Raw genomic sequence first — 23,329 nt, forward strand, 5'->3', positions numbered from 1 at the left:
AACTACATGAAAGGAAACAATACGTCAATGCACCAAGGCTCCAAGAACAAAAAAAAATGAGTGTGCGGGCGAAGCACCACGCGTCCCTCACTGAAAAGAAAAAGAACATTTTCGCTGACTCAACAAAAATCCGCAAGAATCCAGAGCCCCAGGAGCAGCAAGAGCACTCAAAAACTATGTACACGCATAATACTGTCACCCGCATCCTCACTAGGCCTGGCACCGTTCTTGGGTGTGCCCCGTTCAACGATATGCTCTGGGTGGTCGCACAACTGAACATTTTTCACCGTTACCTTGCTGTCAGCGTTACTCATGCGCAATAGTCTGCCCCAAAGTAGAAGTGCGTGATCTCCCCGTTCTCCCTGCTCTTCGGCACCTCGTTTTGCCCATCCTCAAGCGTCAGTGACTCGCCGTTAACGTAGAAGAAAAACCTGTCATCCTTGAGTGTGAGAAGCACGTGGTATTGTTTATTGGACTCACACGCGGCGGCGTGCACCAACCTCCTCTCCCCAGTTCGGCTTCTCACCACCCATTTATTATCGTTGCTGCACAACAATCCAAGGCGGTTGCGTGTGCTGACGGTGCCGTCAAACTTCACACCAAACATCGAGGCATTCCTTTTCAGCTCATTGACGGTTACTGCCGCCGCAAGAGAAAAGTTGTAGTTGGCGAAGTGGTGCCGCTGGTTCGGCCCCTGCTCGCCCACGGGCCATCTCGCCCACGAATTGACCCCGCTGAAGTTAAAGCCGTGCTCGACCTTCGTCGCACCATGCACCGTTGCATTCACGCAGAGATACTCGTCGTTCCAGTGGGTGGCAGAGCTTGTATCGGACAAAAAGCCAACCAGCCTGGAAGCGCCACACGCACTACCCACATCCGAGGACCCGCAGAGCTTGGAGGAATCATTGTCCAGCCTTTTCCCACTTTACCAGCACCTCTTTTGTGCGATTCAGCTGATCGCCAAGCCCCACAAGAACAAAGCGCTCCCTGCCGTGGTCGCTCCGCTTGTAGAGCGAAAACAACTCGCCGTTGGTGTACGGCAGAGTGCTGGAAGTGGAATTGTATTTGCTCTCGACAGATATCGGGCCAACGTCAAAGATGTGGGCACCATCGGAAAGCCAAAGGTGGATTCGGTTGGCAAAAAATCCTCCATTATTGGGATACACCGGGTGTGTAAGCAGGAGCACCTTCTTTCCCTCAATAGTCGCGGTCACGAGACCGTCTTGGTCGCCGTACCCAGTGCGATGGGGTGAGTTCCCCCACACGCGTGAAAGCGTCCCGAGCGCCTCCGTCCACGTCTCCCCCATGTCGCTGGGCTCGTACACCCGGCGCACCCCATCCCTGCAGGAGATCATCATGAGGAGCTCTCCGTCCTGCTTCTCCACGACGGTTGTGTATGAGCAGCCTGTGTTGGGCACACCTTTCGCCATGGTCCCTCGTTTGCCGTCGCTTGATAAGGAGACAATCGTGGAGATGTACTCTCGTGTCTTATCGTTCAATGCCTCCATGGGGAACACGACGGTGCCGTTCACCATCACAACGCCAGAGCCTGCACCGGTCATATAATGTCTCTCAAAATTCCTCCCAAGTTCGTTGAAGATGTGCCCAAACACCTTTCCGGAGTAACTCCAACGAATTAGCATGGCGCCGTCAACGCTGCCCGCTGTGCGTGTGCCAGTGTAGAAGGGAAAACCTGAAATCGTGTGGGCCCAGTCAGAATTGTCGCAAGACGTTTCCATAGAGTCTCACTAAAACAAAAAAAAACAAAAATGCAGCCACTACGCGTGTGTAGGCCTGGCGCAGACAAAATTAAAGCCATTGTCCAGAATCTTTTTTTTCCCCCCTTTTAGAGTTATGAGACCAAACTTCAATTGAGGACTCTTTGAGACATCCCGCTAAAAAAAGCCGCAGTAGAAGTGGGAAAAAAAAAGTCCCAGGAACGATAATAATAAAGAAAGGACATGGGAAGAGGCAAAAACAGTTCCCAATCTCCTTTTTCTTTTCTTTTTATTTTTCATTTTTCTCCTCCTCTCTTGTTGGGAGGGGGAAAGAAAAGGGGAGTTGGGGAAGCAAAACAAGAAAAAAAAAAACAGTCAGAGCAAGATGAAAGTGCAGTACAGCCACACACATAGAGCTACGTTTAATTATAATGATTCTTACTTAAGATAATTTTACCTAAAGCAGTGAAAACCGTGAATTGAGGCGCTTCCCCATACCCTTCTACAACCCTTGCAGCCGCTCCTTTTCCTGCTGGAGAAGCATCTGTTGCTCATCACGCTTAGAAATTTTTCCTTTCATTTGTGTTTGTTCTGCAAAGATAGCAGCCTCCTTTAGAAATTTCTTTAGTATTTGATTGTCCAGTTGGCGTTTCTCAAACTCTTTACGGTGATGAATAATGAAGTTCTCCCGCGCCGCCGCCCGCTCTGCCTTGTGCTGTTCCGCTTCCTCGAGCTCAAGGGCCTTTCGTTTTGGAATTTCAAGTTCTCTGCATGCCCGCTCAAAGTGGTTCATCTTAGTGACGTCCGCCGTCTTCTGCTGTGTTGTTCTTTTCAGGTGCTCCGTCAGCCGCATCGTCAATTCCTGAACAAAGTCCGTCGAATTCTTCTGAATCAACGTAGGCGGGGCGACAAATCCCTTGTACTTTTCCTGCAAGCGGCGCAGTGCAAGCTTGCGCCGATTTTGGTTTATGTGCTCTTGGTACTCTGCAAGGCCCCGAGCCTCATGCGCCAGGCGGACTGCTTCCTTTTTCTTTTCTTCATTCTGAATACGCTCCAGCCTGGCATTCTCACGATCTTCGTCTTCCTTTTCCTTGGCACGCTGTCGTCGGGCCTCCGCAGTCTCTTCGCAAATTTGCTGCAGGCAGTGAAAAACGCTGCTTCTGTCATGGGCTCGCTGCAGCTGCTCAGGTCGGATGTCGAGTTTCCATCGCGGTGCGGCAGGATGCCGATCGACGTGTTCAGCCAAGGCATTGAATGCCTCAAGCACCCTCGTTTTCGCCGTGTGAGTGAACGATATCGACCCGGTCTTGTGATCGATTTCTACCGAAAGCCCTGATTCATTCAGAATGTAAGGCTCAATCTCATGGATGTAAACCTCCACCGAGGCCTCCGTCTCCCCTACTTGAAGCGAAGACGCCTCCACACGGGTTGTCTGGGCGGCCATGCACTCCAGGTACCTCTGAAGAATAACTTTCCGCAGTGGTTTTTCGTACATCACAAGACCAGGAATCTTCTGAACAATCACAAAGAGTTGTTTAATGGCTTGCTTCGCAAGCTCCTCATCCACCAGCTCATTGCGTAGTAAATTATCCAGTGCCTGCACTTCCGGGTGGGCCTTTTGAAGGACTTCCATCCGTTGAAGTCGCTGCCAAAGGGCCAACCCTGCAGGGGCTGATTGAAGCCCAAAGAGCTGGGCAATGCGAGCATTCTTTTCAAGCACTGAATCGGATCCGCGCCCAAAACTTTTTCGTTCCCTGTTAATATTAGGTGTACAGAGGGTTGCCAAAACTGCCCTGGAAGCTGTTTCCATAACATTTTCCTTATCATCGATCAAAAAGGCGGCAATACCTAGGCAATGGGCATGAAACGCGTAGTGTGAGCACCTCCAAAAGACAGAGGCCATGGCCAAATTGGCGAGAGTCTGGCACTCCCTAAAGGATTCAGGGGTTTGTGTAATCTCCTGCATAACTCGTGTAAAACACTGCAGTGTTGACCATGCAGCATTCCAATTATTCATGGAGGCTAAGGTTTGCAGAAGGTGACAGAAGACTTGAACCGTACGCTCTGCGATCGTCACTGTCTTATAAAAACTTTCCCGATCTGCCTCCAATTCCTTATACGTTGCAATCAGGTGTGGATTATCACCCTCCACTGTCGACGGGATAGGGCTAAGCAGGAACCGTTTAAAAAACCGCACGTATGCGTCAGCGATACGTCCAATAGCACGCTTTAAGTTGCGCTGTTGGCAGTACGTAATCAATTCCGTGGCAGTATCAAGGTAGATGGGAAGCATTTTCATCGAATGACCAATAGCGTTGAAACCAAGTAGCTCGTTACCCACCAACTGTGTGGCGTTCTCTGCAGGAACAAGATAGCGTTCCTTCGCCCGCTGCTCCGGCGACACCCCTGAGAGAGCTGCGAAGATCAGATCCTCCTCCGCAGGATTCTCCCCCGCAGCCTTGGCATTTGCTTGAGACCTCTCACCCAGCGCTCGGAGGTGTTTCAAGGTTATTTCAACCATTCGCTTGGTCCCTTCCTCCAGATGCTGAGATCCACGCAGTTTATAGCGGTTCCATCTGAAGGCGGGAAGGAAGCGATCCACCGTGATGCCCTGCTCCTGGCTGAAGCAGAGCTCCGCAAGTAAGTCAAGGGCAGCAACGTACATTGGCCCCCACGGAACTCCATGTTCCGATAACGACTGAAGGGCGGTCACTGCATCCTTGTAGTTGCCGCTAGCCCGTAACGTTTGAGCCTTTGTCAAGCAACCACGTGTCTTATCTTCTGAGCTCATTTACTTTTACCGCCTTTCTTATCCCTCCCGCCCCCTTTTTTTTTATGCGTGTGTTTGTGTGTGTGCGTGTGTTTCTCTATTTTTCAGTTGCACAAAAATAAAAACAAAAACAAAAATAATAATAATAAAAAGTATCTCGTTTCTTTGGTTGTTGGCAGAATACTGGTAGCGGGATGGAGAACACGGACGCGGTTGCTTCTACGTCACCGCGGTGTGCAGAAAGAGAGGAAACAACGAAAGCCAATGCACACAGAGATGCATCATCCGACTCCAGCATTTCAAGTTCCGGGGCGGCGACCCTGCAGCAGGGTGACAACAGCGTGCGAGCATCAAAGCAGGCCATCTCTTCGCATCTTCTCCTCACTAAGCTCAGTCGCCGTCGCCTCCCTTGAGAGGATGTGCAGCGCGCACTGCAGCCCCGTTGCCTGCCTCATGACGTCACGCGTGTCTGTCGCCCCCTCGCTCTCCATCTTCGCCACGGCGACCCGCATGGCGTCCATAACGGCGTCCAACCTGCCCAGCGTTTCCTCAGGCTCTGCCATCCCTGTCGTACGTGATACAGACCCACCACGAATGACCGTGTGCGTTCAAAAAGATAAAAAATGAATAAAAAAGGGAAGTCCGCAACTGCAATAATAATAATAACACAAAGAGGCGCAAAGGCACGCACGCACACATCAGAAAAAGAGAGTGGTGCATCAAAGGAAAAAAAAAGTAATGAATAATATGAAAAAAAAAAAAATCATCCAAATGCGCAATAGGGTGCACACCGTGCGGCACAGCGCTTAGCATTTCTTCTTTTGCTGAACACCTCGTTCGTGTAGTTGATTAAGTAATCCGAGCTATCGTTTCCCCTTTGTTCGACTTGACGCGTACCGCACATGGTGCAGCATCACTACCGTGGTGCACGCCGATACCCATCTAGGCACACCACTAGCAGGAGCCTCTCACAAATATATTTTAGGGGGCTCTCAGGTCTAATGCGACACTCTCAAACGTCAACAGGGCTTCCACATGACGTTCACACACCGCGCGCGTCCAGCCATTAACCACACAGACACGCCCCATCAGCTTTCGGTGCTTCAGGCGCAGCATGAGAGCTCGCACCCCACCACAACCACCTTCCTCTCTTTCAAGTGTGACCGATGAAGCAGGCCACACTCACGGCCGCGCAGACGCTTCGGCCACTACTACTAACGCCGTCATGTGCAGTGGTGAGACGTTCGCGGACGCTAAAAGGCAATGTGACGGCAACAATAAAAAAAAAAAAAAAACACCCATCGCGGTGCTGAAGCCAAAACAGCAAAGTCCTAAAGTGTCTGTGGAGGCACTATCGCCGTTTGTGGGGGAGGGGAGCCACGCCACGCGAGGGAAAAGTATCAACTCAGTTATCCGCTGGGGCGCATCACACCATTTTCCTTAGTTGGTGGTTGCTTCCGTGCAGCTGTAAAAGAAGAAAAAGAAAAAAGTGGGGAGAATAATTAAGACAGATAAATATGACTGAAGGCATTTTTTCAATTGAATTCCGTAAGGCCGCGAAGCCTACAAGTCGCCTCCACGTCCTCAGCACCACAGACGCGTACGGTGAAAAATACCAAACCCGACACATACCCCGATCCATCCTTTTCCAATTACCTATTTCTTCTTGCCACTGTTAACCCGCCATTTCTACTGAATTCTTGTGTTGTGGTGATAGTTTCATCGCCGTCAAGGTCGAACCCACAAAGAAGCTCAAACCCAGAAACGTCCATCATCTGCGCCTTCAGAAGGCAAGTGATTCAAGTTACACTTATAAAGGCACGCATACATTTATTACTATTCTTCCTCTGCTGTAGGCTTATCGCTCTCTATATGAGGTGCAGTTGTTAGAGAAGTGTATCCCTGTGAAGGACAATGGAACCCATTTTGGGGTACGGGCCCGTGGCACCCGGCGTCTTCACCATCATCCACATGAAGTAGGAAGCGATGCCGCCAAGAAGATGCCACAAGCCGTGGTATATGCGACAGGGGTCCTTCGCATCGTTAAGCCCGGCAATAAAGAACGGAACGGCAAGCCCCATAAGTAAGGCAGCCGCTAAGAGATGACGATAATCAACCACCGGAAGCCGTCCATCATATAGAAACACAACAAGCGGAATACACGCAAAAACAAGAATGGGTGCCACAGTGTACGCCAGATTCCATGGGTCCTTCTCCTCAAAAATAATGCTCACCAGCAGTGTGAAGTACTTGGAGGCGCGCTCCACCACAGGGTCCTTGAAGGTACAGATGAACACGAACCACATGCCCATCCACGCAAGAACGGCAATGTTGTCCAGGCGGTGCCAGCCGAGCTCGTCGAGAAATATCGTCGCGTCGAACGACTGGCAGGTGTGGTACAAAAGCGAAGAGGAAAGACCAAAGGCCGCAATGCATACCTCGTACACATAACGACGCTGTAAAAACAAATACGCCGTAGGGATCATTGGAAGGTGGCTCACCACCGTCGTTGCGAACAGGGCCCACGCTGGGTCATCCCTCATCTTGAGCAAACACACTGCCACTCCCCCACTACTACTCGGCTCCCCGGCCAACAAACAAACTTTTAGTAATGTCAAACCAATATATATATATATATATTATATATGCGACAACAACCTCAAGCGCGGCTGGCTAGTGCCCCTCCCCGTCCTTCGCTGCCCTGTCACGTACACACACCCACAGCTACCAGCACACTAGCAAACAGAGTGTAATGCCTGAAGCAGCAGAAAAAGTCTGCTCCGCACCACCCGCCCCCCTACACGACACGTAACTAAAAGTAGAACAGTAAGGAAAGACTGGCCTCAGTCAATGAACACTCGCGTCAGATAAATTCCGCTCACACGTGAAGAGCCATGAGAGCAAAGAACCATACCATACACAGTTTCACACAGAGATAGATACGCCCATACCATCTCGCATGTATATTTACATATAAATATATGCCTGTCACAAAAAGAATATAATAATAATAGGCGTCACAACAAAATGATACCACTCTAGCAATTATTATTATTATTATTATTGAGCAAAACAGAAAACACACACACAGACACACAGAGAGAGAGAGAGAAGGAAAGAGAGTTACTATTCTCAGGGGTAGAGCCTGCAGTTGTCACATTTCAAAACTGAGAGCTCACCGGCCCATTTCCTTGTTGTTTTTGCCCCGATTCCCAAGAGCCAGAAAAACATTATGCATGGCAGTTCCCACAAAAAAACATGGAAGAGACCATGCCACACGCGGTACTTGTCCTTTTTTTTCTTTTTCGTCAAGCTCAAAAATAATAATAATAATAATAATAATAATACTGTCAATAGAAATGAAGCCATGCCCATGTCGATGTTCCTCCCTGCGATGTGCCTTCGCCGCATGGGGCACAAGAGAATTGGCATAAGCAGCGTCGAGGCCGCAACTAAAATGGGCCCGGTGGTGTAGAAGATGTTCCAAAGATCTGCTCCCTGGAGCACAATCACCGAAAAAAAGAAGGCATACTTTAGGCAATCCAGCAGCTTCCCCGACTCAAAACAGCACAAATGAAGGAGATACAATAGTTATAGATAAAATGGTCCCAACGCTGCCCAAACAATGCCACTGCAGGGTGGATAGAAAAAAAAACGGCACCCTTAGACTCTCGGAGGTGCGGTGAAACAAAAAAAACAAAACAAAAAATGGCAACAAATGACGATACGCAGACCTCATAGCGCATGCTTAGATTTTGAAAGTGCCTCATGGCAGGAAGAAGTGCCAGATGACTCACACAGCAGGTTACAAGAGTTTACCCCGATGCATCGTTGCAGCTCTGTCTCGAACGCATCATTTCTTTGAAAAACTCCGTCCAAGTTGTGCCCCTCACCCCGTTCCTTATTCTCTTCCTGAGAAGAGGAATAAAAGAGGAAAAGGAAAACACCACGAGGGTCGTGTGCCCCATTGACAGTGTGCCTGGAGTGAGAAACGGAGAACAAAACAAAAAACTCACATGTCAACAATGGCAGAGGAAAAAAAATAATAATAATAATTGTCACCCCCAAAGGAGTAACGGATGTGCTGAGACACAAAATAATAATAATAATAATAATACTGGCGACCCGCAGCGCTACAAAAAAGCGTTTGTTCTGTCACTTTTCCCTGCACAGTTTCTTACTCGTGACTTTCCCTTTCCTCCTGGTGGGTTCAAACATCTCCACTAAAACGCCCACGCAGTCGTGTGATGCAATACACAATGTTACCGGAATGCATCGCATCGCCGAAGACAGACTCCAAAGGCACTGTGACCCCACAAGGCACATCCACTGTCCTTATCGCCGCTGCGGCGCCAGCCTCGTCCGGCGAACAGGTGTGCAGCGTGCGTATCAGCGCCAGCATATGCACAATTCCGTCCTGTCCGTGACGTCGTGGCATATATGTTAGCCTACGGAGAAGCAACTCAGTCTTGGGGAGGTTGTTGTTGGCCACGTCCGTCAAAAAAATATCGCCGATCCCGCTGTGATGTTGGGGTCATTTACGAGTTTCCGCAACACGTCCCGCGCCAAGCACCCCATATTTATAACCTCCTCTCCCACACGCTCCGCCGTCAATTCGTGAAACGGTAAAAAAAAAAAAGAACATAAATCTCGCCTGGAAGATTATCCTTTAAAATCCATGAACGTTTAACGTCGCGATGAAGCTTCTGCAGTCACACACCCGCCTGGCATGCGTATCCTTCGACACGGCGAGTGACACCGCGCACAGTCAAAGTAGTCGCCAACTAGCGTGGGTAGGTGGTGCAATGGCTGCCATATGCTAAAAGCACAATCCCTCGTGTTGCCCCTGCCTTTGCCTTTAATAGTGGCGGCCGTGATAGTGGTATCATCAGATGGAAAAATACAACGTCGGCTGGCGTCCCCAGTTTCTTACTTCCGAGCATGCACCACAGGAACGCCACCAGACTTCTGCTTTCGAAACCCACCGCCGCGCGGCCAGAGTCCCTGCTTGTATCCCTTCTTTGTTGTCTCTTTCGAAACGCCACACCCAAGAAAACTCCTTTGACACGCCCTTGTGAGAAGCGCCCCACTGCATAAAAAGAAGAATGTGTACTCGGGCGGGACGCATCTTATGCGCTCAAGAGCCTCGCCCACGCCTTCCTGTGACCCACCGCGCGGTGCCCCACGCTGCTCCTGAAGCACCAGCACCGAGTCCGCCCACGCGTTAATATCCGCGGTGTCATCCGATGGTAGCGTGGCTGGATCATTAAGGACAATCCCCGTCGCATCGACTATAGCTAAACTTCTCCCAAGAGTGCCAGAGAGAGCGTCAGTGATGCACTGTAAGAGGTGCCCCGACCACTCCGCATACGTGCGAGTGAGGTTTAACACAGTAGAACGCAACGGAGGGTGTTTAGCGAGTGCAAGGGCAAGAACAAGCGTGGCATGACGCCTGGACGTCTGAGCTCCCTCCAATATGGTGCGACAAAAGTAGGGAAAGACACGCACCAGGGCAGAGGAGATGTGAGTTTGAACCACTTCCGTTAGAGCGCAATGAACTGCAAAAAACATGACATCAATGTTCCGAAGAACCGCCTGCTGCGAGATCCACATCTGCTTCCCCGCAAGAATCGCCTTGTAGGCGGCTGTGTGATGCTCAATATCCACAACACCTGCCTCCCCTTCCACTCGCAACAATGTGCCAAGAAGACTTACCAGGCATTGACGCCGCTTTCCTTCGGAGCTCGCCAACATCGACACGATGTTCGTTAGCAATTCGCACTTCCCCTTCCGCACATGCTGCAGGTAAAGTTGCGGGAGACAATTCGCCACTACCTCCACGCACCCTGACACGAGAAGGAGCATCCGACTCTGCTCGTCAGTGTGCGCGGCAAGAAAAACTAAACCCTCCGGAAGGAACGTCGGTGGCAATTTTGAAGGAGCCAAACCGGCGCAGATACGCAGCACACCCGCCAAATACTCGCGAACCTTCGAAAGAGGAGCGCCCGGATCGAGAACAAACGCGCTGATACGGGCGAGTGCTCCAACAGTTTCACCCAACGCGTCTCCAAACACAGAAAACCGTGCCACAAGAAGAAACAGTAGCTCTGCTGCCAAAAACATCATAACCTCGTTCCCATTGTTTAAAAGGGCATCGAGAATGGTATGCAGGGCACTCGTCTCCATAAGACTAGACGTTAGAGCCGCCGCAACGGTGGGGAATTCAGGCAACTCCACGCACCACGTGAGAAACTCCAGCAATGCACTCATTGCCGCCATGCTAATGACTGGGCTCTGCAGAGAGGGATGCATCAGACGCACCACGGTGGCAAGAGGCTGACAAACGCTCATGAGGTAAATCATACGAGAGCCAGAGGTGTCAGCTCGAAACACCTCTGGTATGAGTGCGAGGAGATCAACCACTCTTCCCTCCGCTATAGGCCCCTCTTGCATCGCAAATTGCACTGAATCGATGATCGTCGCCAAACACGTGGCGTCAGCGGAAGGAACGTTCATTGCTTCTACTGATATTGACTCTGTCAATGCTGCCCTCAGCTGCGACAAACAAATGCACCACAACCACGCAGAAAGTGAGAGGACCCGCACACAGCTACACACAAGATCAAAAAATGCTCCGTAGTTTTGCCTTTACGGCACACACACACACACACACAACAAAAAGGTTGACCAAAATGGGAGCCAAGCTCAATGTGCCAGGCGACAGGTATCGCTGAGAGCATGAGAGGATGGGGGACATCAAAAGCACAATGTAAAATTTTTTTGGCGGCGAAGCCGTCGCTTTCGCCTCGTCCATCATTTCAAGAAAAAAAAAAAGAAACTAATTCTTTTGTTTTTATCTCTGGATTTATTCAGCTTGGTTGCTGTTTCCAACCACTGCACGCCCCCATCCCCCCTTGCTGCTGCCGCTGCCTCCGTACGCTGATGGCTGCCCATCGATGTCATTCCCCATGAGACGGATTTTGCACAAGCACCGATCCACGCAGCAGGGTCTCCGCCTGTGGGAGTGGTGGCTTCCTCCAATAGCGCATTGTCGGGGTATAATCAACATGCAAATGACTTTGGCTGTTCATATCAACTTCTCGCTGTGCCGCAGAGGGTTGCGGCACCAAAACACAGTCATCCACCGGGATCAAAGCCGGCGTCAACCCTGCCCTTGGCGGCGACGGGGGCGTGGGCAAACACAAGCTGGAATTCGAACTGTCACAGCCGCGCAGGGCCGCCAGGGCCTGGTACAGCTCCCTCGTTTTCTCTTCGGATCGAGCGGTGAGCGTCAGCTGCGTCACATCTGTGATTTTTTCAGGGTCGACGTTGATAATAACACGGCAGCCACGAGCACCTACGGCGAGGTGGCAGCCCAAGATGCAGCTCCCGTTGAAACTCATACCCGAAAAGTTCACGTCTTTCTCAGCCTCCTCCACCACTATAGAGAGTTCCCCGGAGACGAAACTGAGAGTGACTGTGGAAAGCAAACCCGTGTACTCCACCGTACTTCGCACATGAGTCATTGTCCCCTCACAAACGGCGTCCACCACGACGCCAACCATCGTCAGCACATCAAAGCAGGTTTGGTACGCCTCCTTTTTTGCAAGAGCCCTCCTCATTTCGTTCATGTACACGGATTGCTTCCGCAACTCGGCGAGAATATGCGTAAATGCCTCCGAAGCTACACTACCTGCCCCGTTTATTGGGGCATCTCCGGACTTATCCCTCAACGCTGAGCCTTCGGTCACAGGCAATTCAGCCGACGAGTCTGACGGTATCACATCGCGCAGCCACACGGGCAGCGGCCTCACAAGTGTCTCGTCGGCCTGGTCACCTGCACTCATGCCCCACGCCTCACGCCACCCCCCGCTACGCAAGAGTGAAGAATTACGCAGAAAAAGCAACAAAATAAGTGAAGAAAGAGGAGGCAGTGGGGAAAAAAAAAGGAGTCAAAATGAAAACATTGGAAGATAATACTCGCACATCCACAGACGCGTACGCGTACGCACAAATATCCCCGCACTCCTTATAGAAAAGGGTGTGGCACGTGTTTGGGTCGAAGAAAGACGTGTGCTTTGACGCCTCGATCATCACATGGTGGCCCGGGGACAGAAAGGAGGGAGAAACAAAGAAACAAAAATGTGCTTTACAAAGCCATTGCACGCCAAAGAGTAGGGAAAGAAAAAAACTGAGTGGGACTTCCCTGAACCACATACTTCAGCGCATCTGATTATTTGTTCCATCCACTTGAGTTCGACCCATGAGCTTAAGATGGGTCCAGGCAGCAGGAGTGACGTGCTTACCACTTCACTCTCTCCCTCTCTCTTTCCCTCCCTCTCACACCTCTTCCTCTATCTCAGTCGGGGACCTATTCGGCTCCTCAGAGCTTCTTCTGCCTCTCCCACACTGTTGAGGAAGATTGGAAAAGAAAAAATGAAGTGCAAAGCATGAAGCAGGAAAAGAATTAGAACTGTTGCTATAGTTTGTACTGACACTGCATTGGGATTGGCATTTGGTTTTTGCTTTGATGTAGGTTTTATTATTCTCTCTCACACTGGCACAGGTCTTAAAGGCACGAAAAGACTGTATTACTCCCTACTGCGAGAGCACCACCGGGAGAAGTAACCCAGCAAGGCCAACACAGGCCACATGACACCATCGTTCCTGTTGTTGTTTGTCATTTGCTCCTCCTCTCGGTAAGCCTCACATCTAGATGGTGCCATAATGGGATCCCCCAACAGTTGGTTTATCACAGACGCCAGGAACATTGCTTTCCTCCGCAGAAGTTGAAGTCATGCCGGCACTATTGACGCCCTTGTAGCGCCGTCGCCGCCGTGTATCACGAGCAGACATCATGGGAATCCCCTCACCGAGCATGGGCTTCATGCAGACAGGACATATGGCGGCCCGCTGCCTCCAACCCTCAAGACACTGCAGGTGAAAGCCATGCCCACACACAAAGACAATCGCAGGGTTGTCTAGCGTGAACCGCTCCAAACAAATGGGGCAAGAGGACAAGCGGTACTCGCCCACTATAAAAGTATCCTCGTACCTGTCATCAATCCCCTGCTCACCAAAGCTGGAAACGCTACAAGTTTTAGACGGAGGCCCCTTTGGAGATGTGAGTGAGTCCACACTTGAAAAAGATTCAAATCGCTTCCCCTTTTCAGGGAAGTCCATGGAGGCTGGTATGGCGCGTTAACGCCCTCGCTTGTTTTTTCCTTCTCGTGTGTTCCTTTCCAGTGCTGGTGGCGGTGACTGTTTGAGCTGCACGTTCCTTGTGTGTACGTGCGTGCCCTTCTTCACCCTAGCCCCAAAGTGGGCGGGGACAACTACTAGTGCGCCTCACGGGAGCGCAAAGGTGTGCACACTCTTCACACACAAGCAGACAGACGACCGCTCAGTCGTCCCAAAACAAAAACAAAAACAACAGCTTTCCGCAGAGACAACAGAAGTTGCGCGGAAAGCAAAGAAAAAGAGACTGTGGAGTAAAAAGACAGCAATTAATAAATCCCCCCCACCTCCTTCTCCACGCACAGAGAGGAGGAGAGACACAAAGAAAAGCACCCCGCCCTCAAAAACAAGCCCATGCAGAGATACACCAAATGTAAGCGGTGAGTGGAATATAAGAAAATCAAGCATAAGAAGAAGAAACGGCGTAGTCGTCATTCATCTGCCTCTTTTCCCGCTTCGTTCCCACCGCCCTTGTTGTTGTGTACAAACCGGCCGGGGAATAAAAGCCGCTTCACTACCGTCGGTGCAAGACGCTTTGGGTCGGTGTCCACTGAAATTCCCGCCAGCCGCTGGCGCTCCTCCTCCTTCTCCTGCGCTACCAGAAATGCGTAGAACTCGGGATCGAAAAAGCGCAGCGCCAGCTCGAGAAATTGACGTACCACAACAAGAGAGAAAATAATCCCCACAGTGCCCATCACGGCGTACGAAAAGAGCGCAAACAGCGTGACGCAATCCACACGCCACGTGAGACCTTTCGAGGTGCCCCGAAGACTACGGTAAAGAGCAGGGGCGGACCCGTTTTGATGCCACAAGCTTGTCGGCGTGGTCGCCATCTTGTACGCCGTCTGAATCATGTCATACTGCGTCTTTGCCTCCCTTTCTGCAGTGTCGGGATGTGTCGCAAAGACGAGATCCCGGTAACGTGAGCGGACCTCCGTCAGCTCTGCGTGCTCGGGCAGCCCCATCACGCGCAGCGGGGAGCCGTGCTGCCTCAACCACAACTGCTCCCGCTCCAACTCCTGCACCCGCTCCATGCCTACTTGCAAGTTTGTCGCCAAACTTTTATGGAAACTACGCGGGGTGACGAAAACGTACAACCGGCGGAATACTCGCGCAAGACGACCAGGACGGTAACTGTGATGCTCGCCCGTCGTCGCCCGCCGCATAGACGCCAATGCAGATGAGGCTGAAATCCCCACACGGCCAGCGCCCCCCCGCAGCAGCGGAGGCATTTCCAACTAATGAACCTCCCAAAAAAAAAAAAAAAAACGGCACTGTGGGTGGCAAAAACCATCACGCATGCAGAAGTAAATTGATGGCGCAGCACCGCGTGTCGCTGTTTGCGCCCGACCAACTGCGCACACCGCCTCGTTCAATGCAAAGAAATAGGAACAAGTTAGACAAGCACCCACGCCCGCACACACGCATACATACAGAAAGAGGGAATACACACATGCACATGTATATATATATATATATATGCGACAAAAGGTGAGAGATTCCTGTCGAACGAGTTGTTTCTGTGACGGCGAATAAATGTGTGTGTTTTTTAGAGGACTACAAGGCGTAAAAACGACAAAGTACCGCCCGAGAGTCAAACATGCTGCCGTGCAATTCACTGACAACCCTGGCGGCCTTTGCTTCTGAGGAAAGTGTACACACAAAGGCGACATGGTCATCAAAGGACACATCCGTGCACTGCTCAGGCCGTGGCCTCTTCCTTGCCTTCGCCTGGTTCTTGCCTCCGTCCTCGACATCAGCGTCACCGCGCGGTTCTTTCTTCTTTTCCCGCACCTTCTCGGCGTCAGTGCCGCTGATGTCGTCATTGCCGTTGGTGTTGGTGTCGCCCTCATCATCTACTAGAATCGTGTGATGCGCCACCTTCTCCTTTGCGACCTCCTCCACCTTCTCCAGCACTGCCGCCACCAGTTCCTGCAGCGTGCCCTCCGCCAGCAATCGCCGGTAGGAATCGAGAGAGACAACGTTGGTGATAAGAACATGCGGCGAAGGTGCCCCAGCGGCGTTCATGTTGCCATATTCAAGTAGCCGCTTTATTTTCTTGTAGAGTGCCTTCTCCTTCTTCCGCTGTTCCCATCGCCTCTCGATGTCGCTCACGATAAACTTCACAATATTCTCCACGGTAAGGTGCTGCAAGGCCACCTCCTTTAGGACGCGGTTCATCCAAAATCCGGCCACGGAGTCCCACTGCTTCTCAAAAAAGTGATAATTAGGTCTCTCCTTCACGCTCTCGGGCATTTGAAGGTCCTGTCGGGTAAACTGCAGCCGCTTGCCCGTGCTCCCCCAGATCACTAGCGCAGAGGAGGCGGATGTTTCCATTACTCTGACTGATCTTTCTGTATATGTAAGCGCCTATGTGCTTGTATGAGAGATATGAATGTCCCTTCCTTCTGGTTCTTGTGCACAGCGAGAGGAGACAAGCAACTCCACCTCCTTTACCTCACCCTTCTAAGCTTACCAAAAGAGGTGGACAAATAAAGCAATGTTGTGCCTCATACATCGATACCGTTGATGCCTTGACGAGAACGTTTTACCCCAACCACTTCATTTTTTCGTTGGTGCTGGTGTTTTCTCTTTTTCTTTTTTTTTCTTTTTAGGTGTCATGCATGAAAAAAAAAAAAAAAAAAGACTGCACCTGCTGAAGGTATTTTTTTTCTTCCATGAACAACTCCCTCCATGTCGTTCGGCCCAAGACCCCGTAGCTTTTCGTGTCTATTTTGAGTTTTGTTTGTTTATTTTTCTTTTTTGTTTCTCGTTGCTATTAGGCAAACTTTTATTCGTCTTCTTCTTTGCTAACTCTCAGAGTGCCATGGGCACATGCATTTTCGTCTCTTCATCATCCGCCCCCTTTTTTATTGCTGGTGCCAAGCGGACACGTGGCCGCGGCGCAGGCGGTAATGCACGCACCATGAAAAACGCGCTGACTGTGAGTAAATGACGTATTTGTGCCTTTTACTTCTTTGATCAACGTTTCGCAGGAGAAATGGGTGGGAGACGTGGTGCGGATACCTTTAGAGACCGAGGTTGGGGAAAAGAGGAGTGCACACGACCATACTTTTGCCGTGAGGTGGAGGCGTAAACGGTTTTTAGGCATGTGGAACTGTTGGAGTCCAAGCTGCGTGTTGTCGGAGTCAACTGGGGGGTGAAGGCAGGAGAAGAGGATGCTCCAGACTTATCCTTGAGAGCAGCCGATATCTGCGAGAGGGTCTCTGAGGAGATGAAGGCCCCATCCAGACCCAAGTGCTGCAACTTTGACTGCGGACTCCGCGCAATACGAAGGAGACTGCGACCAGCGAGCGCGGGAACAGGGTTGCAGGATAAGTTCAGCGAGAGCAGTGTTGGATGTTGGCTGACCGTCTTTGCCAACTGCTGGAATACAGCGAGGCTATCGATGTTGTTGCTACTGAGGTCAAGCGTCTCAATGGTGCGGCTGGCCTCCACCATGGGCAACAAGAAACTCACCCCGCACGGGTGTTTCGCAAAGACGCCACTGCAATCAAGCGTGGGGTTGGGCGGTTCATACACCCCTGAGACCGCAAAACGAAAGTTATGCAATACTGTGCAGGCGCCACAGCCACTATGTTCCAGCATGCGACAGTAGCGAAGATAACATAGGCGGTGCGCAGCCATAAGGGCAATGACGGCGGCCCGAAAAATACTTCGAGGTCGCAAACCGCATTTTTCCGAATCCATCTCCTCAACTGTGGAATCTTCCATACTCATACCTATTTTAATCCATGGCTGCTTCAACGCCTCACGCGCGCTAAGGCGGCGGGTGGGATCTGCCACGAGCAACTTTGATATGAAGTCACGCAAGTTCGAAGATGTTTCCGCTATCTTGCCCGTTTTTAGGTTACAACGCGCATTGCATATGGCCTCGGTGATGCTCTTTTGATTTCGCCCCGTAAATGGGTACTCCCCAGTGACCATAAGGTACACCATCACACCTAGGGCCCACATATCCACCGGCCTCCCGTAGCTGGCCTCACAAAATATCTCCGGCGCCATAAAGACGGTGGTGCCACAGAAAGACATGAGACACTGGTCCGACCACACAAGAACAGAAAAACCAAAGTCAGATATCTTACATACTAAATCACCCCCCGAAAGAAGACAATTCTCCGGCTTAAGGTCGCGGTGGACAATCCCCTTCTGATGAATAAACTCCAAAGCCAGCAGCAGCTGAGTCGTGATACGACGCGCCTTTGTCTCACTAAAACTACCATCTCGGATAATGGCGGTCCGCAACTCTCCTCCCGGCATATACTCCATCACAATCCACAGATGTTCCTCATCTTGAAAGGTCTCTTCAAGCCGCACAATGTTCGGGTGGACGAGGAGACTCATCGTCTCCACCTCCCCCATCACCTCTTTGAGCCCTCTGGAGCCCGCCTGCTTCTTGTTGATAATTTTTACACCGTACGGGCACTGCATCGGGTCAAGCCGACGATGGCACTTCCACACAGTTCCGTACGCCCCTTTTCCAATCTCCTCAACGAGTTCGTAACGTTCATAAAATGAAACAGGCTTTGACGAAGAGGGACCAGAACGCGCCTCCGTCAAAGTCGACTGCAATGCCTGGAAATCCATTTGCAGTCTTTCCTATGTGGCATACAATATATATATATATATATTATATTATATTATATATATATATATACTTTCTTCTCTCCGTGTCCCTCTCGCTAGGCCCCGCCTCGCCAGAAGACCACTTTGTAATGTACTTTGGTGAAATGTCAAGGGGCCCAAACAAACGAAGAGAGAAAGCGGAGGACAAAAGGGGAAAAGACAACAACAGACAAAAACGAAAAAAAAAAAAAAAACAAGTGGCACGCGCCCGCTCCTACCCCATTTCAGATTAAGGCAGTTGTATGGGGCTGCTGCAAACGAAGGAGGTTGGGGAGCAAACAACGACAAAAATGAAAAGTATTAAAAAGAGGGATGGAACAAAGAAATACGGGAAAGCTGTTCACTGAAGTGGAAAGGGGGGCGCGAAAAACATTTTATCTCTATCACGGCCACACAGGCATCCCCCCGCCCACTCAACCACACACACACAAACGGTCCAAAACCAGAAAACAAACACCAATGAAATACGTACAAACAAATGAAACACAAAAACAACAGCAATGAGAAAAATAGTCACACGCAGTACCATCTGTGCCGACGCACGTAGAACCTGAATGATGACAACGCCTACGGGGCATTGGTGACGGTGCCCCGCTCTCGCAGCTTGTCGCAGAGCCAATCCATGCCCTCAATAAGTCCCTCGCCTGTCTTCGCGCTGCTCTTCACTATAGTCCAGGTGTGGCTCGTCAGAGATGCGACCCCGAGCAGCTGTGCAACCTCCGTCTCACTCGCCGCGCCCATCATGTCCTGTTTGTTGGCGAAGATAAGCAGGAGACTCGCCCGCAGCTCGTCCTCGTCTAGGAGATTGTATAACTCGTGCTTGGCGACCCCCATACGATCCTTGTCGCTACTGTCCACAACGTAAATAATGGCGTCGGTGTCGGTAAAGTAGCAGCGCCAAAAAGGCCGAATATTGGCCTGGCCGCCCAAATCCCACACCTCAAACGAAATATTCTTGTAGTGCATCGTCTCCAGGTTAAACCCCACCGTGGGAACAGTGGACACAACGTTGCCTAACTGCAGGCGGTACAAAATAGACGTCTTCCCTGCATTGTCGAGACCTAAAATAAGTACACGAATCTTTTTGTCTGCTGGTAAAAACCCCAACGCCGACTTCAGCCGAGAGAGCCAAGCACCCATGGCTGGCAGCGCCTTTAGGATGTAATGTAATAAAATATGTCTCCTTGTATGTTTGTGTGTGCGCGCTTTTTATTCTTCTTCTTCTCTTTGCCTCGCCTTTTCTTGCTGCTGGAGCTTTCTTCTTTCTCGCTTGCTCTTTTCTTCTCGGTGCTGATGTCCTCTGCGCTCCTGTACGTTTCCGTTCCCCCGCCCCTTTTGTTGTTGTTGTTTTTCCTCTTTTTTTTTTTTATTTCTTCCTTCCTTCCTACTCCACACAAGGCGTGATCGACAGCCCTCTTGCTGTCGCGAAGAACAAAACGGAAAGGAATGCGGCAAGATGACATGCACGCTGCAAGCAGGCAGTGGGAATTATCACAGCATGCCTGGCACAGAATGGTGGAGGCCATGCAGCAGCCCGCACGCAACCGTAGCTTCACCGCCACCCCTCCGCTAACGCCACAAGCAGAAAAAAAAAAAAACATCCTTCCACCTCAAAAACTGCAATATTTGTCCCACCTACGACCGCAGGAGATCCGACCACACAGACATGAAGACGGACGCCAAAGAAGTAGCGGCGGGTGGCATAAAACGATCGGCTGGCTGCGCAACAAGGTAGTGCGTCGCCCCAAGGCCGTCCCGCGGCGTTGCCAGCAGGTAGGACGGCCATGTCACATTATTGCCTGTGATTCTATACTGCACCGTGCCAGCCCCAGCGTGCGTAGGTTGCGCCAAATGAAGCGACACACTAGACAACGCCGTGCGGTACGTGGTGCAGCTGGCTCGCACGGTGGCGTCAAGGGCGCAGAGCGTCACCAGACTGCTCGCTGGACCGCCTTCCCTAAAAAACGCCGTGTGGGCGTCGTTGCTGCGGGACTCGACGAGAGCCTTTTTAGCTTCCCATGCGCCGAAGAGCCACTTCACAGCCCTAGAGATGTCTCTCGCCTTCGCCATGGTGCTGAGCTCACTCCACGAGCTCACCGAGAAGGTAACCGCGGGGTCGTAGAAGGAGGGCAGGTAAAGCACAATACGCAACCCGGGTTCTGCCAGCACATAAGAGGTGGACGTGTTATCTACCGCAAGGCTGTATCCCTTTTCAAGGAAGTGCACCACCGCCGACCGCTTAAATCGTTGCAGAGAAGCAGGGTCGCGGCGACCCAAATACCTCAGCGCCGATGCCAAGTTGGTGGAACTGGCCAAAGCGAGATAAACCACGGTATCGCCGGCAGACATGCCAGCGAGCATATCGTAAAGCGCCTGCGATGCACTCACCTCCACTTTACATGACTTAGGGGGGAGACTATAGGCCGCGCCGAAGGAGTTTGTAACATCGGCACGGGAGTACGTCATGCCACGACGCAGCGCATCGTGTGGGGTGGAGGGAAACCCCTGGCTGTGACCACACCCACCGCGCGACACTGACGCGTCGTACTCATCGGCCGCCGCTGTCAGTGCCCCTACCGACACAGTAACAGCCTCCAACTGCGCAAGCGAAAGGAAGCGGCAGAGATTGCGTGCCAACGTCGCGGCGTGGCCCCATGTCATCCCAGATACGGTAATAAGACTCAACTGGCTGCGCAGGTTCGGGTTCTGGGCAATGCTTGTGAGTGAGGCGTAGTCCTCTACTGAGCCATCCACATCCAAGACGATGTGCTGCCGGGCCACGGCAAAAGGCGGGATGCAACCCAGTAGCAAGAACAGCAGCAACAATGGCACTGCCGTCATGACTTCCGCCCACCTTGAACTGTCACGGCGGGTAAACGTAAAAAAGGCAGAAAACGTAACCGCAAGAAATCCTAAATCACATCGTCAAGAAGAAGAACACCAAAGATAAGAAAGAGAAAGAAAGAAGAAAAGAAAAGATAAAGACATGAAACGAATGCCGCGCAAACCGTCCTCCTCCCAGACAGACTGCAACGCACCACAACTGTTTTGTTTCTTGTTTTTGTTGTTTTTCTTTTTTGCATGTTTGTTTGCGCTTACGCTCGTCGTTCTTCCAGAACGTATCATCCTCCTCCACAGAATCTCGGCCTCTGCAGGGTCGTGAAGGAGCTGCAAGAAGGTGCTCCTTTCCCGCCTCCAGCCCAAGTCCGTGCCCTTCCTTCACCCCTCGTCGTCGGCCAAAATGCATTCCACGTGGTTTTCCATCTGGAAGCTGCATCCCCAGCACTGCGGGTGCAGTAACTCCTCATCTGTCGCGGGATATGTGCGGCCCATCTGCCGGCGGTAGCGCAGCGCCTCCATCGTGAACTCGCATTCCAATGGAATCGGATCATCTTCCAGAAAAAGACCGTAATGCCGGCGGTCATCGTCGGAAAGCCACGCCTCAGCGCTGAGGCGGCTAAACGCGCGCAAATTATTGCTGCTGGTGGAGGAGGCACTCTTACGCTGCGTTACCCCATGGCGAGCTCCCGCCACGCACGCGACGCCACGGCCCGCGCCCTTTGCAGCGTCCATCCCGGCAGCTGCGGCATGTTCGTGTGTGAATCGCATCTCAAAGTAGTCGACAGGGCTCTCCTCGACGAGGCACCGCACGAGGCCCACCACAAGGTGCGGCAGCACGACACACGGGGTTGCCACCAACGACCAGACTAGTCGGCGCCGACCACTCTCCGAGAGCTGCCCCACCTCGCACAGCCGCATCGCAGGGGCGCTCCACTCACTACCAGCGAAGCGTAGCGAGGAAACAAGTGTCACACTGACGTTTCGCAAAAAGCGCTCGGCGATGACACCGTCGGGAGACAGCACTGTTGCCGCCACGTCACCCACCTCTTGCGTCCGCGAGGTGGTGTGCAGCGGCAGGTTCACAAACACGTCCCATAAAGCAAAAACGGGGTTGACCTCCGTCATTGTCAAACTATCCGGCTCCGTCACTAACGCAGACCCCAACACCCACTCCAGCTCCACCCCCACATCCTGCGCGCGCTGTGTAAAGTATTGTTGTGTCACCCTTGAAGAAGCGCAAAGGCAGAAGCAAAGGCGAGCCTGCTCAACCGCCAGCATCGCCATGAGATCCTTTAGCCGAGGATGGTCTCTGAGGTGCACAAAGAAAATATGGTGTGTGCAGAGCTTCTGTGAAAATTCAGTGCAACAGCGATCACGTAGCTCAGTGAAGCGATAAAAGACATCCTGTAGGGCTTGGAGGTACTTCCAGTAGTCCAGCTCGGTGGTTGCCACGAGTGAAGCAGCCGTAGAGACCCCAGTATGCCACCGGGATGCCTCTGCAGGATAAAGCAAAGGATTGCGGCTTGCCTGCAGAGAAGTCAGGTAGTACATACTGCCGTATTTTGTGGCAGCCCCTTGTAAAAGTGTCTGCAGCGTCGGAAGGCTATTTAGCAGTTCCGCATCATTCAAATCGTCACTGGCGTCCTCCTCGGGTCCGGCCACGTCCATCACCAGCTGCAGGCCTTGCATCGTGGCATAAAAAGGCACGCTGGGGTAAGGGCGCCACTCTTTTCCTCGCTGGAGTGCCGGCACGGGGGGTGCTGCTGGCGGCGCAATCACGATGAAAGGCCGCCGGACATCACTGTCGTTGATGTTATGGTCGTTACCCACCGTCGTCGGTGCGGGGCTGCCCAACGCACCGCGGCGAAACGCAGCGGACTTAAACGGGGGATGCGACGCAGTGGAGGACATTGACGCGACGCAACTGCCACTGCACTGTGCTGCCTACCATATTATTGTTATTGCCACCGCCGCCACCAAGACGCACAGGATGTGGCAGAGAGAAAAATAAAAATAAAAAAAAGGGGGAGGTACCCGATGAGGAGCCAACATCGAACGGCAACCGGCGCAAACACAACAAACAAGATAAAAAGAGAAAGGGGGGGGGGATAACACA

The 23,329-nt window shown here is 51.7% G+C and overlaps 13 protein-coding genes and 1 pseudogene across 13 annotated transcripts, besides 24 other annotated features; 1 reads left to right on the plus strand and 13 right to left on the minus strand.

Moving 5' to 3' along the window:
* Positions 1 to 902: 902 nt before the first annotated feature.
* TraAM80_05299 (trans-sialidase) lies at positions 903 to 1,739 on the minus strand (the record flags this gene model as incomplete). The annotated part of the gene is made up of 1 exon (XM_029382184.1): positions 903 to 1,739. One exon carries the CDS (start codon positions 1,737 to 1,739, stop codon positions 903 to 905), a length of 837 nt encoding a protein of 278 aa, XP_029237928.1.
* Positions 1,740 to 1,993: 254 nt separating this feature from the next.
* Positions 1,994 to 2,022: a microsatellite.
* Positions 2,023 to 2,220: 198 nt separating this feature from the next.
* On the minus strand, positions 2,221 to 4,509 carry TraAM80_05300 (uncharacterized protein; the record flags this gene model as incomplete). The annotated part of the gene is made up of 1 exon (XM_029382185.1): positions 2,221 to 4,509. One exon carries the CDS (start codon positions 4,507 to 4,509, stop codon positions 2,221 to 2,223), a length of 2,289 nt encoding a protein of 762 aa, XP_029237929.1.
* Positions 4,510 to 4,554: 45 nt separating this feature from the next.
* Positions 4,555 to 4,581: a microsatellite.
* A 19-nt stretch (positions 4,582 to 4,600) lies between these two features.
* Positions 4,601 to 4,640: a sequence feature (A-rich).
* A 112-nt stretch (positions 4,641 to 4,752) lies between these two features.
* On the plus strand, positions 4,753 to 5,115 carry TraAM80_05301 (uncharacterized protein; the record flags this gene model as incomplete). Its single annotated transcript, XM_029382186.1, has 1 exon — positions 4,753 to 5,115. The coding sequence occupies one exon, from the start codon at positions 4,753 to 4,755 to the stop codon at positions 5,113 to 5,115; it is 363 nt and encodes a 120-aa protein (XP_029237930.1).
* A 99-nt stretch (positions 5,116 to 5,214) lies between these two features.
* Positions 5,215 to 5,251: a sequence feature (GA-rich).
* Positions 5,252 to 5,761: 510 nt separating this feature from the next.
* Positions 5,762 to 5,783: a microsatellite.
* A 591-nt stretch (positions 5,784 to 6,374) lies between these two features.
* Positions 6,375 to 7,031, minus strand: TraAM80_05302 (uncharacterized protein; the record flags this gene model as incomplete). Its single annotated transcript, XM_029382187.1, has 1 exon — positions 6,375 to 7,031. The coding sequence occupies one exon, from the start codon at positions 7,029 to 7,031 to the stop codon at positions 6,375 to 6,377; it is 657 nt and encodes a 218-aa protein (XP_029237931.1).
* A 79-nt stretch (positions 7,032 to 7,110) lies between these two features.
* Positions 7,111 to 7,135: a microsatellite.
* A 397-nt stretch (positions 7,136 to 7,532) lies between these two features.
* Positions 7,533 to 7,553: a microsatellite.
* A 14-nt stretch (positions 7,554 to 7,567) lies between these two features.
* Positions 7,568 to 7,586: a microsatellite.
* Positions 7,587 to 7,611: a sequence feature (GA-rich).
* A 75-nt stretch (positions 7,612 to 7,686) lies between these two features.
* On the minus strand, positions 7,687 to 8,342 carry TraAM80_05303 (hypothetical protein; annotated as a pseudogene).
* Positions 8,343 to 8,583: 241 nt separating this feature from the next.
* Positions 8,584 to 8,605: a microsatellite.
* Positions 8,606 to 9,417: 812 nt separating this feature from the next.
* On the minus strand, positions 9,418 to 11,004 carry TraAM80_05304 (uncharacterized protein; the record flags this gene model as incomplete). Its single annotated transcript, XM_029382188.1, has 1 exon — positions 9,418 to 11,004. The coding sequence occupies one exon, from the start codon at positions 11,002 to 11,004 to the stop codon at positions 9,418 to 9,420; it is 1,587 nt and encodes a 528-aa protein (XP_029237932.1).
* A 138-nt stretch (positions 11,005 to 11,142) lies between these two features.
* Positions 11,143 to 11,165: a microsatellite.
* Positions 11,166 to 11,447: 282 nt separating this feature from the next.
* TraAM80_05305 (uncharacterized protein) lies at positions 11,448 to 12,335 on the minus strand (the record flags this gene model as incomplete). The annotated part of the gene is made up of 1 exon (XM_029382189.1): positions 11,448 to 12,335. One exon carries the CDS (start codon positions 12,333 to 12,335, stop codon positions 11,448 to 11,450), a length of 888 nt encoding a protein of 295 aa, XP_029237933.1.
* A 468-nt stretch (positions 12,336 to 12,803) lies between these two features.
* Positions 12,804 to 12,844: a microsatellite.
* Positions 12,845 to 13,200: 356 nt separating this feature from the next.
* TraAM80_05306 (uncharacterized protein) lies at positions 13,201 to 13,671 on the minus strand (the record flags this gene model as incomplete). The annotated part of the gene is made up of 1 exon (XM_029382190.1): positions 13,201 to 13,671. The coding sequence occupies one exon, from the start codon at positions 13,669 to 13,671 to the stop codon at positions 13,201 to 13,203; it is 471 nt and encodes a 156-aa protein (XP_029237934.1).
* A 485-nt stretch (positions 13,672 to 14,156) lies between these two features.
* Positions 14,157 to 14,957, minus strand: TraAM80_05307 (chaperone protein DNAJ; the record flags this gene model as incomplete). Its single annotated transcript, XM_029382191.1, has 1 exon — positions 14,157 to 14,957. The coding sequence occupies one exon, from the start codon at positions 14,955 to 14,957 to the stop codon at positions 14,157 to 14,159; it is 801 nt and encodes a 266-aa protein (XP_029237935.1).
* Positions 14,958 to 14,977: 20 nt separating this feature from the next.
* Positions 14,978 to 14,994: a microsatellite.
* Positions 14,995 to 15,184: 190 nt separating this feature from the next.
* Positions 15,185 to 15,206: a microsatellite.
* Positions 15,207 to 15,282: 76 nt separating this feature from the next.
* On the minus strand, positions 15,283 to 16,062 carry TraAM80_05308 (uncharacterized protein; the record flags this gene model as incomplete). Its single annotated transcript, XM_029382192.1, has 1 exon — positions 15,283 to 16,062. The coding sequence occupies one exon, from the start codon at positions 16,060 to 16,062 to the stop codon at positions 15,283 to 15,285; it is 780 nt and encodes a 259-aa protein (XP_029237936.1).
* Positions 16,063 to 16,310: 248 nt separating this feature from the next.
* Positions 16,311 to 16,338: a microsatellite.
* A 14-nt stretch (positions 16,339 to 16,352) lies between these two features.
* Positions 16,353 to 16,370: a microsatellite.
* A 95-nt stretch (positions 16,371 to 16,465) lies between these two features.
* Positions 16,466 to 16,494: a microsatellite.
* A 213-nt stretch (positions 16,495 to 16,707) lies between these two features.
* TraAM80_05309 (putative protein kinase) lies at positions 16,708 to 18,333 on the minus strand (the record flags this gene model as incomplete). Its single annotated transcript, XM_029382193.1, has 1 exon — positions 16,708 to 18,333. The coding sequence occupies one exon, from the start codon at positions 18,331 to 18,333 to the stop codon at positions 16,708 to 16,710; it is 1,626 nt and encodes a 541-aa protein (XP_029237937.1).
* Positions 18,334 to 18,359: 26 nt separating this feature from the next.
* Positions 18,360 to 18,403: a microsatellite.
* Positions 18,404 to 18,526: 123 nt separating this feature from the next.
* Positions 18,527 to 18,569: a sequence feature (A-rich).
* A 370-nt stretch (positions 18,570 to 18,939) lies between these two features.
* TraAM80_05310 (ADP-ribosylation factor) lies at positions 18,940 to 19,512 on the minus strand (the record flags this gene model as incomplete). Its single annotated transcript, XM_029382194.1, has 1 exon — positions 18,940 to 19,512. The coding sequence occupies one exon, from the start codon at positions 19,510 to 19,512 to the stop codon at positions 18,940 to 18,942; it is 573 nt and encodes a 190-aa protein (XP_029237938.1).
* A 65-nt stretch (positions 19,513 to 19,577) lies between these two features.
* Positions 19,578 to 19,657: a microsatellite.
* A 48-nt stretch (positions 19,658 to 19,705) lies between these two features.
* Positions 19,706 to 19,747: a microsatellite.
* Positions 19,748 to 20,007: 260 nt separating this feature from the next.
* TraAM80_05311 (cell wall surface anchor family protein) lies at positions 20,008 to 21,213 on the minus strand (the record flags this gene model as incomplete). The annotated part of the gene is made up of 1 exon (XM_029382195.1): positions 20,008 to 21,213. One exon carries the CDS (start codon positions 21,211 to 21,213, stop codon positions 20,008 to 20,010), a length of 1,206 nt encoding a protein of 401 aa, XP_029237939.1.
* An 86-nt stretch (positions 21,214 to 21,299) lies between these two features.
* Positions 21,300 to 21,357: a sequence feature (A-rich).
* A 61-nt stretch (positions 21,358 to 21,418) lies between these two features.
* Positions 21,419 to 21,451: a microsatellite.
* A 140-nt stretch (positions 21,452 to 21,591) lies between these two features.
* Positions 21,592 to 23,124, minus strand: TraAM80_05312 (uncharacterized protein; the record flags this gene model as incomplete). The annotated part of the gene is made up of 1 exon (XM_029382196.1): positions 21,592 to 23,124. One exon carries the CDS (start codon positions 23,122 to 23,124, stop codon positions 21,592 to 21,594), a length of 1,533 nt encoding a protein of 510 aa, XP_029237940.1.
* Positions 23,125 to 23,324: 200 nt separating this feature from the next.
* Positions 23,325 to 23,329: part of a microsatellite that runs on past the window's edge.

The sequence above is a fragment of the Trypanosoma rangeli genome (genome assembly GCF_003719475.1).
Source record: "Trypanosoma rangeli strain AM80 chromosome Unknown Tra_15.4_contig_00170, whole genome shotgun sequence".
NCBI lineage: Eukaryota > Euglenozoa > Kinetoplastea > Trypanosomatida > Trypanosomatidae > Trypanosoma > Trypanosoma rangeli.